Source organism: Crocuta crocuta, unplaced genomic scaffold (genome assembly GCF_008692635.1).
Source record: "Crocuta crocuta isolate KB4526 unplaced genomic scaffold, BGI_CrCroc_1.0 scaffold1013, whole genome shotgun sequence".
Taxonomy (NCBI): domain Eukaryota; kingdom Metazoa; phylum Chordata; class Mammalia; order Carnivora; family Hyaenidae; genus Crocuta; species Crocuta crocuta.
In genome coordinates, this window is record NW_027531297.1 from 103,267 (window position 1) to 119,206 (window position 15,940).

A 15,940-nucleotide genomic window follows, 5' to 3' on the forward strand; every position below is an offset into this window, starting at 1 on the left:
ATTATGAAAGAAGAAATACTGGAATATCAGGAACGAAGAAAGAACAACAGAAGAAACAAAAATATGGTTAAATACAACACACTTTCCTCCTCCTTCTCCTGAGTTTTCTACATTATGTTTGACAGTTGAAGCAAAAATTACAACACACACTGATGTAATTCTAAATATATGCAGAGGAAATAATTAAGATATTTAGGAAGGAAAAAGAGAGGTATATTTCACTTAAACTGGTAAAATGACAACCCCAGTAGACTAATTTATTTATATAATGTAATACGTATAGCAACCATTAAAAAAAAAAACAATACAAAAAGATACACTCAAAAATACTATAGATAAATCAAAATGAAATTCTAAAATACATACAAGTAACCCACAGGAAGGAAAAAAAAGAAAGAAACCAGAGAAATGTAAAACAGAGAGAACAAACAAAAAATAAAACAGCAGACTTGTTATAACATATACAATTACATTAAAAGTAAATGGTCTGAATATGCCAAATAAAAAAACAGAACTGACAAACTGGATTAAAAACATGACTCTTCAATATGCTATCTAAAAGAAACTAACATAAAATAAAACTATATAGCTAGTTTTAAAGCAAAAAGGTGAAAAAGATACATCATGCAACTATTAATCAAAATAATGTAAGAGTAGGTATATTCATATCAGATAAAGTAGACATCAGAGTAAAGAAAATTATCAGGTACAGAGACATATTACACAATGATAAAAGAGTCAATCTTTCAAGAAGACAGAATTCTAAATGTATATGTATTCAATAACAGTGCTGCGAAATACGTGAAGCAAAAACTCATAGAATCAAAAGAAGACACAGACAAATCCACTTTTACAGTTGGAGACATGAATGCCCCTTTCCTAGCAACTAACAGATCGAGAGAGAAAACCAACATGCACACAGAACTCAACACCATCCACCAACAGGATCTAACTGACACCTACAGAACACACCACCCAACAATGGCTGCACACATTCTTTCCAAGCACCCACAAAACATACAGCAAGATATGCCATATCCTCAGTCATAAAACAAGCCTTAATAAGTTTAAAATAATTAAAATCACGCAAAGTATGCTTACTGACCACAAAATAATCAAACTAGAAGTGAATAACAGATAAACAACAGGAAAATCTCCAACTCCTTAGAAACTGAACCACGTACTTCTAAATAATCCATGAATCAAAGATGAAATCTCAAGGGAAATTTTTTTAATGAAACTTAATGAAAATGAAAATATAACAAAATCTGTGGGATACAGATAAAGCAGTACTAAAAAGAAAACTTAGGGGTCCCTGGGTGGATCAGTCAGTTAAGTGTCCAACTCTTATTTCTGCTCAGGTCATGATCTGAAGGTTCATGAGATCAAGCCCCACATCAGGTTCTGCACTGACAGCGTGGAGCCTGCTTGGGATTCTTTCTCTCCCTCTCTCCCTGTCCCTCCCCTGCTTGTGCTCTTTCTCTCCCTTTCAAAATAAATAAACATTTTTTAAAAATTAAAAAAAGAAAATTTAGAGCACTCAATGTTTACATTAGAAAAGAGGAAAGGACTCAAATCAATAACTTAAGCTCCCATCTCAAGAACCAAAAAAAGACAAATTAACCCACAGCAACAGAAAGAAGAAAATAATAAAGCAGAAATAAAATGCAATTGTAAGCAGAAAACAGAAAATCTGTGAAACAAGAATCTAATTCTTTGAAAAGATCAGGGAGATTAACAAACCGTAGTAAGACTCATAGGAAAAGAAAAGAGAGAAAAGACACAGGTCACCAATATGAGGAATAAGACACAGGTTTTCACTACAGATCACAAAGACATCAAAAGGATAATAAAGGAATACTACAAGCAACAACACACACATAAATTTGACAAATTAAATGAACCAATTTCTTCAAAAGCACATACTACAACTCACCCAATATGAAATAGATAACATAGCCTTATCACTATCAAGACAATTTTTAATTCCAAAAAAAGACATTCTTTATTGGCAAGTTCTACCAAACACTGAAGGATAAGTAACACCAATTCTATACAATCACCTCCAAAAAAACAGAAAAAGGTACACTTTCCAATTCATATTATGAAATCAGTACTATTGTGATACCAAAATCAAAGACAGCATGAGCATGTGCATGCATGCATGCGCACACACACACACACACACATACACACACATACACACACACACAAGAACAACAAAGTACCAATATCCCTCATGAATACAGAGGCAAACCCCTTAAAAAATATTAAGAAACAGAATTCAGCAAAATATAGAAATAATTATACACAATCACCAGTAGAATTTATCCCAGGGAAGCAAGGCTGACTTACTTTTGAAAACCAATCACTGTAAACTACCATATTACATAAGAAAAACCATATGACCCCATCAATTGACGCAGAAAACCTTTTGACAAAATTTAGCACTAGTTTAATATAAAAACTCTCAGCAGAAAAAGGAAGAGAGGGGAATTTCCTCAGCTTGATAAAGAACATCTATCAACACCCCCTCCCCAAAAAAATCCTACAGCTAATGTCATACTGAATGTTCAAAGACTGAATGTTCCCTCCTCCCACAAGATGGGAATATGAGAAGGACATCAGTTCTCACCATTGCTGTTCAACACAATTGTGGAAGTTGACAGCAATGAGGAAAGAAAAAGAAATAAAAGGCACACACATTAGAAAGTGAAAAATAAAACTGTTCATTAGCAGATAACTTGATTCTTTATGTAGAAATTCCCAAAGCATCTACAAACACCTGTGGGAAATACTAACCAAAATTACACAATTTCTTTAAAATCTGATGAAAATGAAGACACCAAATGTCAGAATCTGTAAGATACAATTAAATTAGTAATCAGAGGAAAATTCATAGCCCTAAATAATCATATAACAAAAATTAATGAATAAAATAAGTAAACTAAGTCTCTAACTGAGGAAGCTAGAAAAGGAACAACAAAGTAAAACAAAAAGGCAAGAGGGAAATAATAAAGATAAAATTGGAAAGTAACATTTAAAAAACAAAATCACAATAGAACTAATAAAATGCTGGTTCTTTTTATGAAAACCTACAAAATATATAAACCACTAATATAATCAAGAAAAAAAGAGGGAAAGATAAAATACACAAGATAATGATACTAATAATGACAGATACATGACTCTGAATTTGTCAAAACCCATAGAATGTACAACACAAAGAGGGTACCCTAATGTAAACTATGGACTTTAATTAATAATAATATTTCAATATTGGTTCATCAATTGTAATAACATGTTAATAACAGGGGTAAACTGTGTTTGGCTGAGGAGATTATATAAGAACTCTGTATTTTCTGCTAATTTGTCTATAAACCTAAGACTATTCTAAAAAATAAACTCTATTAATTTCAAAATAAATACACAGGATAAAAAGTGACAAGGAGGGAAAAACAGAGGAAGTTCTTTTAGAAAACTTAAACCACTTCTTTGCATAGCTATATATATATAAGTTGGAAAACTTAGATCAAATGATCAGTTCTAAGGAAGTTGTAATTTACCAAAGAGATCTCAGGAGGTAAGAAATTTAAACAGACAATATCCATAAAGAAATAGAGAAATTATTTTTTTTTCTTTCTTTTTCTTTTTTTTTTAATAGTTTATTGTCAAATTAGTTTCCACATAACACTCAGTGCTCATCCCCACAAGTGTCCTCCTCCATGCCCATCCCCCCCTCCCCCCACATCCATCAGTCCTCAGTTTTTGTCAGCATTCAAAAGTCTCTCATGGTTTGCTTAGAGAAATTATTAAAGAAATTATTTTCAAAAGAAACCTGAGCCAGATGAATTTACAAGTGAATTCTATACTCTGGTTTCTCTTCAGATCGTATAAATCTTTCGCCTTTTACAAGTGAATTCTATGAAATCTATAAAGACCAAGCAATCCTATGCTACTTAAACTATCCCAGAAAAGGAAAAGAAGAAAACTTTATTTTTATGAATCAGGAAAGGTTATATCCTATAGAACACCTTGGGTAAATTTTCCCCATAGAGTTCCCCTTAGTTTTTTTTTTTAATTATTTTTTTTATGTCTTTTGTTTTCTTTTGAGAGAGAGAGAGACAGAGAGTGAGCGGGGGAGGGGCAGAGAGAGAGGGAGACACAGAATCTGAAGCAGGCTCCAGGCTCGGAGCTGTCAGCACAGAGCCCGACGCGGGGCTCGAACCCACGAACCGTGAGATCATGACCTGAGCCGAAGCGGGACGCCCAACCGACTGAGCCCCCCAGGCGCCCCTCCCCTCAGTTTTATAATACCCTCACTTCAGGAAATCACATGTATCTCTCATTACAATGTTGTTGGAGGTTTTTTGGCTGATGTTTATGTAGGAAAAATGTATACTTCCCCAAAACTCAATAGAACAGTTTTTTAAGTTTATTTATTTATTTATTTATTTTGAAAGAGACACAGCATGAGTGGGGAGAGGGACAGAGAAAGGGGAAGAGAGAGAGAATCCCAGGCAGGCTCTACACTGTCAGCACAGAGCCTAATGGGGAGCTTGAACCCACGAACCAGGAGACCATGACCCAAGCCAAAGTCAGACATTCAATTGACTGAGCCACCCAGGCACCCCAAACATTTCTTTAATGTTTATTTATTTTGAGAGAGAGAGAGAGCGAGCGCGCGCGCATGTGTGCAAATTGGTGCAAGCGTAGAGGGGAGGGGCAGAGAGAGAATCTCAAACAGGCTCCACTCTCAGCAGAGGAACCCATACAGGACTTAGCTTCATGACCACGAGATCACAACCTGAGCCAATATCAAGAGTTGGACACTTGACTGAACCACCCAGGCACCCCTCAATACAACATTTTTAACAACAACAAAAAAAAGTAGGAAAAACTCTCAGGCAAGATTCCAAATTCAGTTGGTTGACTATTACAATCATGTGTGGATGCTTTTGAAAAGTGCAATAAGCTTCAATAAAGGATGTGTCCAAAGCAACATCCTGTTAACAGCTATTTTAACTGTGGTGATCAGGGAAAGCATTTTTTTTTTTAATAGTTTATTGTCAAATTAGTTTCCACATAACACTCAGTGCTCATCCCCACAAGTGTCCTCCTCCATGCCCATCCCCCCTCCCCCCCACATCCATCAGTCCTCAGTTTTTGTCAGCATTCAAGAGTCTCTCATGGTTTGCCTCTCTCCCTTTCCCCCACCATTTCCGCCCTTCTTCTCCCCCTTGTTCCTCCATCAAGTTCCTCCTAATCCTCCTATACGTGCAAACATATGATATTTGTCCTTCTCTGCCTGACTTATTTCGCTCAGCATAACACCCTCAAGGTCCATCCATGTTGCTACACATGGCCAGATTTCATTCTTTCTCATTGCCATGTAGTATTCCATGGTATAGATAAACCACATCTTCTTGATCCATTCATCTGTTGATGGACACTTAGGCTCTTTCCATGTTTTAGCTATTGTGGAGAGTGCTGCTATGAACATTGGGGTACATGTGCTCCTATGCATCAGCATTTCTGTATCTCAAGGAAAGCATTTCATGCCTAATGTGATAGTTTATACTTTTCAGTGTTTAACTATACTTTAGTTATATTTTTAAAAAATTGATTGGGGATTTTGAGTACAACCAACTTTAATACATTATAATTTTTATAGTACAATTTTTTCCATTTAAAATAATAGAAAATGGGAAACATTACATAAATACATTAAGTTAAGCCTATTGTAACTATATAGTATTCATATCAAAACCTTATCGGGGCGCCTGGGTGGCTTAGTCGGTTAGGCGTCCGACTTTCCGACTTTCGCTTAGGTCATGATCTCGCGGTTCGTGGGTTCGAGCCCCGCGTCCGGCTCTGTGCTGACTGCCAGCTCAGAGCCTGGAGCCTGTTTCAGTCTGTGACTCCCTCTCTCTCTGACCCTCCCCTGCTCACGCTGTTTCTCTCTCCTAGAAATAAATAAAAAAAAAAAAACATTAAAAAAAAAACACCTTATCAAAACGATAAGACAGGAAAGCTATAGAACATATCTCACTCTAAAATATGCACTATAATGACTTATAAGAAATACATATTTGGTCTAAAATCTATTTCACAGATACATTTGGCCTTCATCCAGTTTCTGAGAAACTCTTTAGAGGCACAAAGGTGACCTGGGTGCCCTGTTACTAATGAGGGTGACTTCTGGGGAGAAAGTAGGGGCTGGAGATTGAATCAACCATTGGTCAATGACTTAGGACTGCAACAATGCCTCCATAAAACCCAAAGACTGGGTTTAGAGAGCCTCTGCGTTGGTGAACAGGTAGAGATTGGGAAGCGTGGCTTGCCAATACAGGGCGTGAAATCTCCACATCTTTTTCTCCAGACCTCACCGTACATATTTCTTCATCTAGCTGTTGATTCTTATCCTGTTTCATATCCTTTAGCAAACTGGTAAACATAAGTGATTCTCTAAGTTCTGTGAGCAAATTTAAAGAACTTAAGGAGAAGTTTGATGGAACCTCTGGTCTGTGGCTGGCAGGTCAGAAGCACAGGTGATGGCCTGAGGCTTCTGACTGGTGTCTGAAGTGAGGGCTTATAGGACTCAATATAGTAAGACTGAGCCCTTAACCTGTGGAATCTGATGGTATCTACTGGTAGGTAGTATCAGAATTGAATTGAATTCTTGGACACCCCACTGATGTCCAAGAATTGCTTGGTACTCAGGGGACCCCCTTCATGCTGGAATTCAGTCTGGGAACCCTAAGAGAACTGGTGTCAGTAAAAAGTATCAATCCAAAAATCTTACATAAAGTTTTAACAAAATTAACATCACATTTACAAAAATGTTAACTGGGGTACCTGGTTGGCTCAGTCAGTAGAGCGTATGACTCTTGATCTTGCGGTTGTGAGTTCAAGCCCCACGCTGGGTTTAGAGATTACTTCAAAAATATAAATCTTTAAAAAAAAAAGTTAACTAAGTGGGGTTTACTCTAGGACCACAAAGACAGTTCAACAGTAGAAAGTTCATTACTATAAATCCCCATATTTAAGGGGGAAAATGTATGATGTCTGGCATGCTGAAAAGACATTCAACAAAATTCAACATCTATTCCAGACAAATACTTACTGAAATAGGAATTTATGGGTACTGTACCTTGATTTTACACACACACACACGCACGCGCGCGCGCACACCCACACACACGCACACACACCAAACCCAAATACAGGCAGAAACAAGCTAAGGGTGAACCCACTAACTAAGAAACCCACTAACTCTACTGTTACCTGATAGTGTATTAGCCTGTGCAATCATGCAAAAAATTTTAAAAATTAGGAAAACAAACAATGAGAGGTCTAAGATTTTAAAGAAATAGTTAAAACTGTACTTGTAGAAGTTTTGACAATATACTTAGAAAGAAACCAGAGTCAGTGCTAAAAGTAATACACAATTTGAGTGTTCAGAAAAAGAGGAGGATGCAAAATTGACATATAAAAGGCAGTAGCCTAGATTTCTGCTCCAGCAGAGGCCACGACAGAACCCAAACTAACCCTGGCACCATTAACAACCAGAAACACTTGACATTAAGAGAATGAACAGACAAGCCACAAACTGGGGGAAAATATTTTCAAACCACAGATCTGATAAAAGTAGGGATCCAAAACATAGAGAAATCTTTTTTTTCAAAAAAACTTTATTGTAGTTGCTATTTTATTCTCTGCTTGAGTCTTTATTTTTTTTTTACAAATAGTTTATAGTCAAGTTGGTTTCCATATAACACCCAGTGCTCATCCCCACAAGTGCCCCCCTCCGTGCCCATCACCCCCCCTCCTCCCCACATCCATCAGTTCTCAGTTTTTGTCAGCAGTCAAGAGTCTCTCATGGTTTGACTCTCTCCCTTTCCCCCACCATTTCCCCCCTTCTTCTCCCCCATGGTCCTCAGTTAAGTTCCTCCTAATCCTCCTATACGTGCAAACATGTGATATTTGTCCTTCTCTGCCTGACTTATTTCACTCAGCATAACACCCTCAGGGTCCATCCATGTTGCTACACATGGCCAGATTTCATTCTCAAAACATAGAAAGAAATCTTAAAACTCAACAGTTAGAAAACAAACAACCCAATTAAAAAGTGGGCAACAACATCTGTTCTCAGACCACATAGAATTAAACTAGAAGCCATAACAGAAGGATAACTGGAAAGTCCTCAAATATATAGAAATTAAACAAAAACACTTTTAAGTAACACATAGGTCAAAGAAGAAATCTCAAAAGAAATTTAGAAATATTTTTAACTAGGGGCATCTGGGTGGCTCAGTCAGTTGAGCATCTGACTTAGGCTCAGGTCATGATCTCGCAGTTTGTGAGATCAAACCCCACACGGGGCTGTCTGCTGTCAGCTTGGAGCCTGCTTTGTTGTTGTTTAATATTTATTTATTTTTGAGACAGGGAGAGACAGAGTGTGAACAGGAGAGGGGCAGAGACAGAGGGAGACACAGAATCTGAAACAGGGCCCAGGCTCTGAGCTGTCAACACAGAAACCGATGTGGGCCTTGAACCTACAAACCGTGAGATCATGATGTGAGCCAAAGTCAGACGCTTAACTGACTGACCCACCCAGGTGCCCCCTTGGAGCCTGCTTTGGATCCTTTGTTCCCCTTTCTTTCAGCCTCTTTCTCTCTCTCTCTCTTTCTCTCTAAAATAAATAAATATCAAATAAAAACATGTATGATTTTTTCTTGAATGTTTGTTTTTATTTCTGAGCGAGAGCGGGGGAGAGAGAGAGAGAGAGANCATGATCTCGCAGTTTGTGAGATCAAACCCCACACGGGGCTGTCTGCTGTCAGCTTGGAGCCTGCTTTGTTGTTGTTTAATATTTATTTATTTTTGAGACAGGGAGAGACAGAGTGTGAACAGGAGAGGGGCAGAGACAGAGGGAGACACAGAATCTGAAACAGGGCCCAGGCTCTGAGCTGTCAACACAGAAACCGATGTGGGCCTTGAACCTACAAACCGTGAGATCATGATGTGAGCCAAAGTCAGACGCTTAACTGACTGACCCTCCCAGGTGCCCCCTTGGAGCCTGCTTTGGATCCTTTGTTCCCCTTTCTTTCAGCCTCTTTCTCTCTCTCTCTCTTTCTCTCTAAAATAAATAAATATCAAATAAAAACATGTATGATTTTTTCTTGAATGTTTGTTTTTATTTCTGAGCGAGAGCGGGGGAGAGAGAGAGAGAGAGAGAGAGCGTGAGCTGGGGAGGGGCAGAGAGAGAGGGAGACACAGAATCTGAAGCAGGGTCCAGGCCCTGAGCTGTCAGCACAGAGCCCGATACGGGGCTTGAACCCACGAATCGTGAGATCATGACCTGAGCCGAAGTCGGACACAACCGACTGAGCCACCCAGGCGCCCCTTTAACTAAATGAAAATGAAAACACAACTAACCAGTTTGTTGCAGCAATGTTTACAAGGAAATTTATAACACTGAATGCATATATTAGAAAAGAAGATAAGACAGGAAACCATCAAAACCCTAGAGGAGAAAGCAGGAAACAACCTCCTTGACCTCAACTGCAGCAATTTCTTACTTGACGCATCCCCAAACGCAAGGGAATCAAGAACAAAAATGAACTATTGGGACCTCATCAAGATTAAAAGCTTCTGCACGACAAAGGAAACAATCCATAAAACTAATAGACAACCAACGGAATGGGAAAAGATAGTTGCAAATGACATCTCAGATAAAGGGCTAGTATCCAAAACCTATAAGGAGCTCACCAAACTCCACACCCGAAAAACAAACAACCCAGTGAAGAAATGGGCAAAAGACATTAACAGACACTTCTCCAAAGAGGACATCCAGATGGCCAACAGACACATGAAACAATGCTCAGCATCCNGATGAGCACTGGGTGTTATATGGAAACCAACTTGACAATAAACTATTTAAAATTAAAAAATAATAATAAAATAAAATCAATTATCTAAGCTTCCACCTTAGGAAATGAAAAGAAAAAGCATGGTAAAAAAAATAAGCAGAAGAAAAGAAGTATTAAGAATTAGAGCAGAAATCAATGAACAGAAAAGAGAAAATTAATAAAGAATATCAACAAAACCAACGCAACTGTTTTTTTTTTTTTTTTAATTTATTTCTAGGAGAGAGAAAGAGAGACTGCGTGAGCAGGGGAGGGTCAGAGAGAGAGGGAGTCACAGACTGAAACAGGCTCCAGGCTCTGAGCTGGCAGTCAGCACAGAGCCGGACGCGGGGCTCGAACCCACGAACCGCGAGATCATGACCTAAGCGAAAGTCGGACGCTTAACCGACTGAGCCACCCAGGCGCCCCTCAATGCAACTGTTTCTTTGAAAAGATCATTAAAATCGGTAAGTCTCTATTTAGGCTAAGTAAGAAAAAGAGGAAAAACACAAATTACTAATGTAAGAAATGAAAGAAGGAACATCACGACTGCTCGTGGACATGAAAAGGATGATAAAAGAATACCATGAACAACTCTATGCCCACAAACTTGATAACCTACATGAAATGGACCGATTCCTTGGGAGGACAAACCTCCTTGAAATTCACACAAGAAGAAATACACAATCTAAATAAACTTCTGGGGCGCCTGGGTGGCTCAGTCCAGTAAGCATCCGACTTCAGCTCAGGTCATGATCTTGTGGTTCCTGAGTTCGAGCCCCACTTTGGGTTCTGTGGTGGAGCCTGGAGCCTGCGTCAGCTTCTGTATCTCCTTCTCTCTCTGCCCCTCCCCCTCTTGCACTCTGTCTCTCTCTCAAAAAAAAATTTTTTTAAATAAATATAAATAAATAGGGGCAGAGATAGAAAAAATTCTATCTTTTAAAGAGATTGATTCATAAATTAACTACCTTCAAAAACACAGAAAGCACCAGGCCCAGATGGGTTCACTGAAGAATTCTGCCAAATAATTAAGGAAGAAATTATACCAATCATCAACAATCTCTTTCAAAGGATAGAAGCTAAGGGTACTTCCTAACTTATTTTATGACGTCAGCATTACCCTAATAACAAAACCAGATAAGGCATTACAATAAAAGAAAACTAGACCAATATCTCTTATGAACATAAATACAAAAATTCTCAACAAAATATTAGCAAATCAAATCCCCAAAAAAGTATAAAAGTAATTATGTACCATAACCAAGTGGGATCTGTCCCAGTATTAAAGACTGGTCCAACATTTGAAAATCATTGAATGTAATTCATCCCATCAACAGATGAAAAAAGAAGTCACTTGATCATATCAATAGATGCAGAAAATGCATCTGACAAAATCCAATACCTACTCATTATAAAAACTCCCAGTAAACTAGGAATAGAGGTGAATTTCCTCTACTTGATAAATACTCTCCACAAAAAACCTACAGTTCACCTCATACTTAATAATGAGAGACCTGAAGTTTTCCCACTAAGATGAGGTACAAGGCAACAATGTCACCTCTCACCACTCCTTTTCAACACCGTGCTGGAAGTCCTACTAATGCACTATGGCACAGCAAGGAAACAAAATGTATACAGGTTGGGACAAAAGACATGAAACTGTACTTGTTCACAGATGACACGATAACCTATATGGAAAACCAAAAGAATCAACAGCAGCAACAACAAAAAACTTCTGGAACTAAAAGCGATTTTTAGCAAAGTTGCAGGATACAAGGTTAATACACAAAGGTCAATTGCTTTCCTATTTATCAATAATGAATGAGTGGGATTTGAAATTAAAAGCACAATATCACTAATAGAACTACCATATGACCCAGCAATTGCACTATTAGGCGTTTATCCAAAGGATACAAAAATGCTGATTGAAGGGGCACATACACCCCAATATTTATAGCAGTGCTATCAACAATAGCCAAATTATGAAAAGAGCCCAAATGTCCATTAACTGATGAATGGATTAAAAAGATGTGGTATATATATATATATATACACATAATAAAATACTACTCAGTGACAAAGAAGAATGAAATCTTGCCATTTGCAACAACATGGATGGAACTGGAGAGTATTATGCTAAGTGAAATAAGTCAGTCAGAGAAAGACAGATATCACATTTCACTCTTGTGGAATTTGAGAAACTTAACAGATGATCATAGGGGAAAGGAAGGAAAAATAAGATAGAAACAGAGAGGGAGGCAAACCATAAGAGACTCTTAAATGCAGAGAACTGAAGGTTAATGGGAGTTGGGGTGTTAGAAGGTGGAGTAAATGGGTGATAGGCATTTAAGATGGGCACTTATGAGGATGAGCGCTGGGTGTCATTTGTAAGTGATGAATCACTGGGTTCTACTCCTGAAGCCAAGACGACACTGCATGTTAACTAACTCGAGAATAAACAATTTATATTAGCTCTCCCCAAAATGAAATTCTTAACTATAAATCTAAAAAAGTATCTATAATATCTACATATAGGAAACTGAAACTCTGATGAATAAAAGCAAAGAACTACATAAAGAAATGTTTCATGTTCATGGATAGGAAGCTCCAGTATTGTCAAGGTGTCAGTTCTTCACAACTTGACCTACATATTCAATGCAGTCCCAATCAAAATCTCATCAAGTTATTTTATGGATATCAGCAAACTGATTCCAAAGTTTATATGGAGAAGTAAGAGACTCAACAATAGCCAACACTTCAATACAGAAGGAGAAGAACAAAGTCAGAGGTCTGACACTACCCAACTTCAAGACTCACTGTAACATCACAGAGATCAAGGCAGCATTGTATTGGTGAAAAATAGACAAATAGAGCAACAGAACATAATAGAGAGCTCAGAAATAGACCCTGGAAGTAAAGTCAACTGATCTTTGACAAAGAAGAAAGGTAATCAAGGGGGCAAGGATCATCTCTTCGAACAAATGGTGCTGAGTGTCCATATGCAAAAATGAATATAGATACAGACATTATACCCTTCATAAAAGTTAAGTCAAAATGGCTCATAGGCCTAAATGTGACATGCGTAATTATAAAACTCCTAGGGGATAACATAGGAGAAAACCTAGATGCCCCTGTTTCTAATGACCTTTTTTAGATACAACACTAAAAATATGACTCATGAAAAAAATAATGGATCAGCTAGAATGAACAAATTCTGCTCTGAGAAAGATAACATCAAGAGGACAAGAAGATGAGCCACAGATGGGAGAAAATATTTGTAAAAAAAGACATCTGATTAAAGTGTGTTATCCAAAATACACAAAGAACACTTAAAAATTGAAAATAAGAAAACAACCAGATCAAAAAATGGGCCAAAGATCTTAAGAGATATCTCACTGTAGAAGATAATACAGATCGAAAATAAGAATATGAAAACAATGTTCCACATCACACATCATTAGGAAAATGCAAATTCAAACAATGTGATACTATGACTTACACTTATTAGAATGGCCAAAATCTGGAACACCGACAATACCAACTGCTGACAAGGATGTGGAGCAACAGGAACCCGCATCCATTACTAGTTAAAATGCAAAATGGTATAAACAGTTCGATGGTTTCTTACAAAATGAAACATAGTCTTACCATATGATATAGCCATGACTTCCCTTGGTATTTACCCAAAGAAGGTGAAAAACAGTTCACACAAAATCCTGCACACAGAAGTTTAGAGCAGCTTTATTCATAATTGCCCAAATTTGGAAGCAACCAAGATGTCCTTCAATAGGTAGATTGATAAATAAACTGTGGTATACCCAGATGACAAAATACTATCCAGTGCTGAAAAGAAATGAGCTATTGAGCCATGAAAAGACATGCAGAAACCTTAAATGCATGTTGGTAAGTGAAAGAAGCCAATCTGAAAAGGCTATACACTGTATGACTCCAACGCTATGACATTTAGGAAAAGGTGAAACTACAGAGACAGTAGAAAAGATCAGTGGTTGCCAGCAGCTGGGGAGGAGGGGCTGGACAAAAGTCAGGTGGGAACGGTGGACCCACCTGGATAAACTCAAGTTTATCCAGAGAAAATCAGATCAGGGGGTTGCTTTCCAGGAGTCAGATAAGACATACCTACTATTAACCATGGGAAGGGAAACCAAGGATGGGCCAGGGAAAGCATTCTCCCAAGGAAGCAAAAAGAAGGGAAGCCTGAGGAGCTGGAGCCGGCCATCTCCCGTTGCCACACTTAGCACTGTGCACTGGTTCGCAGGCCCTGAGACACCTGAGCAAGAGGTAACAGGCACAGACACATGACCGTGTTGGTGGACACATCTGCAAACACGGGCGAGCATGTGGTGGCAACTGGTCTGCTTGAGACCTAAATCTTCACTGGGCCTTGGACGTCAGCTCTGCTTCTGTGGTGTCCTCCCCTGCCCCTGCAGCACTTTCTCTATCCTCGGGGCTCACAAGAGGTCTATGCACCTTCCACACAGTGTGAGGGGACGGTATTTGTCTGTCTTGTCCCTACAAGACCGAGTGACCTGAATACGGGAGCGGCATCTTGTTGACCCTGTACCCTCAGTGCCTGCTCAGGTCCTCAAGCAGGACCTCATGAGCGTGTGAGTGAGCAAAAGAAGAAAGGGGCCCAGGCAAAGGCCTGTGGGGATCTTTGTGCAGGGGTCATAGGGCATGTAAGGCAGTAGGAGGACCAGCACCCCAACAGCTTCCTCCTCCTCACCCGCTAGTTCTCAGCCCCCATCAAGTCTGGGGCCAACGTCCTTAGCAGCTTTCACACAACTATGAAGAGCTGCGACTGTCCTGAGGTCCGTTCCCCTGATGAGACCGTAAGCCCCACAGGGCGGCCTGGTTCCGCTCCCTCCGGCTGTCCCCAGCGCTCTAACAGCATGCCTGTCACGGAGCTGGTAACTTGCAAATACTTTTGGAAGGGAAGGTAATAGAGTTTAAGTGGCAAGTACTGGTAACAGTGCTCCTCGGGGGCACTGGAAAACAAAGAGATATCAAGGCACAAATGCTGACCACAAAGAACTTTGTCTCGAGCTGGGGTCGACAGGCTCACACAGGCATGCTCTTTCCCCAGGCAGCTGCGGTGTAGAAAGGGGGACGGGGGAGAGCAAACTGGGCCCTGCCCCGCTGATACGGGGAGATACTCACTGGGAACAACCGTGGTCTCCCCAGGAGGGCCGGTCAGCGTCACTGGAATATGCACAGTGGCACTCAGGTCCGAGGGTTGACTGCCCATCCGTGTGACATTCCGCTGATTGTCTGCATCTTCTGGCTGTTCCTCCACCTTCTGTAGACAGGTGCTGGGCAATGCATGCACAGGGCCCACACCCGTTACCTCACCGGCCTCCAGGTCACAGTGCGGCTCCCTGCAACCAAGAAGGCACATCAGACTCTGATGCAGCCCCTGCATCATCAGTCAGTCTGCAAAATCCAGCTCCTTATGTCCCTGACCACTTCCCCTGCTACTCTGGTATTTCAGATGGCTTTTATCCCTTTGTAACATTTCTGTGTTTTCAGGTCTGAAAAGTAAAAATGGGGCCAACTCAACCTGTCTGTCCCTGGAACAAGACCAGGCACGGCTGGCAGCACAGTATGTATATAAAAGGGAACTGTCTGCAGAATGAAGAGGCCTGGAAGAGGTTGTTAATCCAAGCTACTCCACCTGGAGCCCCTCCAGGCCAAAGGCCCAGCACGGAAGTCTGCACACAAAGACCGGGTCTGGACCTGAGCAGCGGCTTCCAGCTGGTGGGCGGGCACCCGAGACTGCTGGCCTTGGCCTGGGGCCTCCTGTTAGCCCAGCTTTCTCACAGAGTCAGAGTCCCAGCCTGTCCCAGCCCGGGAACAAGGCCAGGTGAGCTGGTATGGAGGGGAGGGAGGCCCTTCCGGTCATGGCCCCCCCAGCCTGGCCCCATCCCTTTCTCCCATTTAGCCCCCAGTGGCCTCCTCAGGCCTCCCTCAGGCTCTCTCCGGATTTCCTCTTCTCCCCTCTCCAGGATGCT

General features: G+C 40.1%; 1 protein-coding gene across 1 annotated transcript in view; it reads right to left on the reverse strand.

The window, feature by feature from the left end:
• CACNA1B (calcium voltage-gated channel subunit alpha1 B) overlaps positions 1 to 15,940 on the reverse strand; it is a 198,063-nt gene that overhangs the window by 76,941 nt on the left and 105,182 nt on the right. Inside the window, exon 21 of the mRNA XM_077771531.1 lies at positions 15,090 to 15,307. Within this exon, the coding sequence (XP_077627657.1) occupies positions 15,090 to 15,307 (218 nt within the window). The remainder of the gene's footprint in view (positions 1 to 15,089; positions 15,308 to 15,940) is intronic.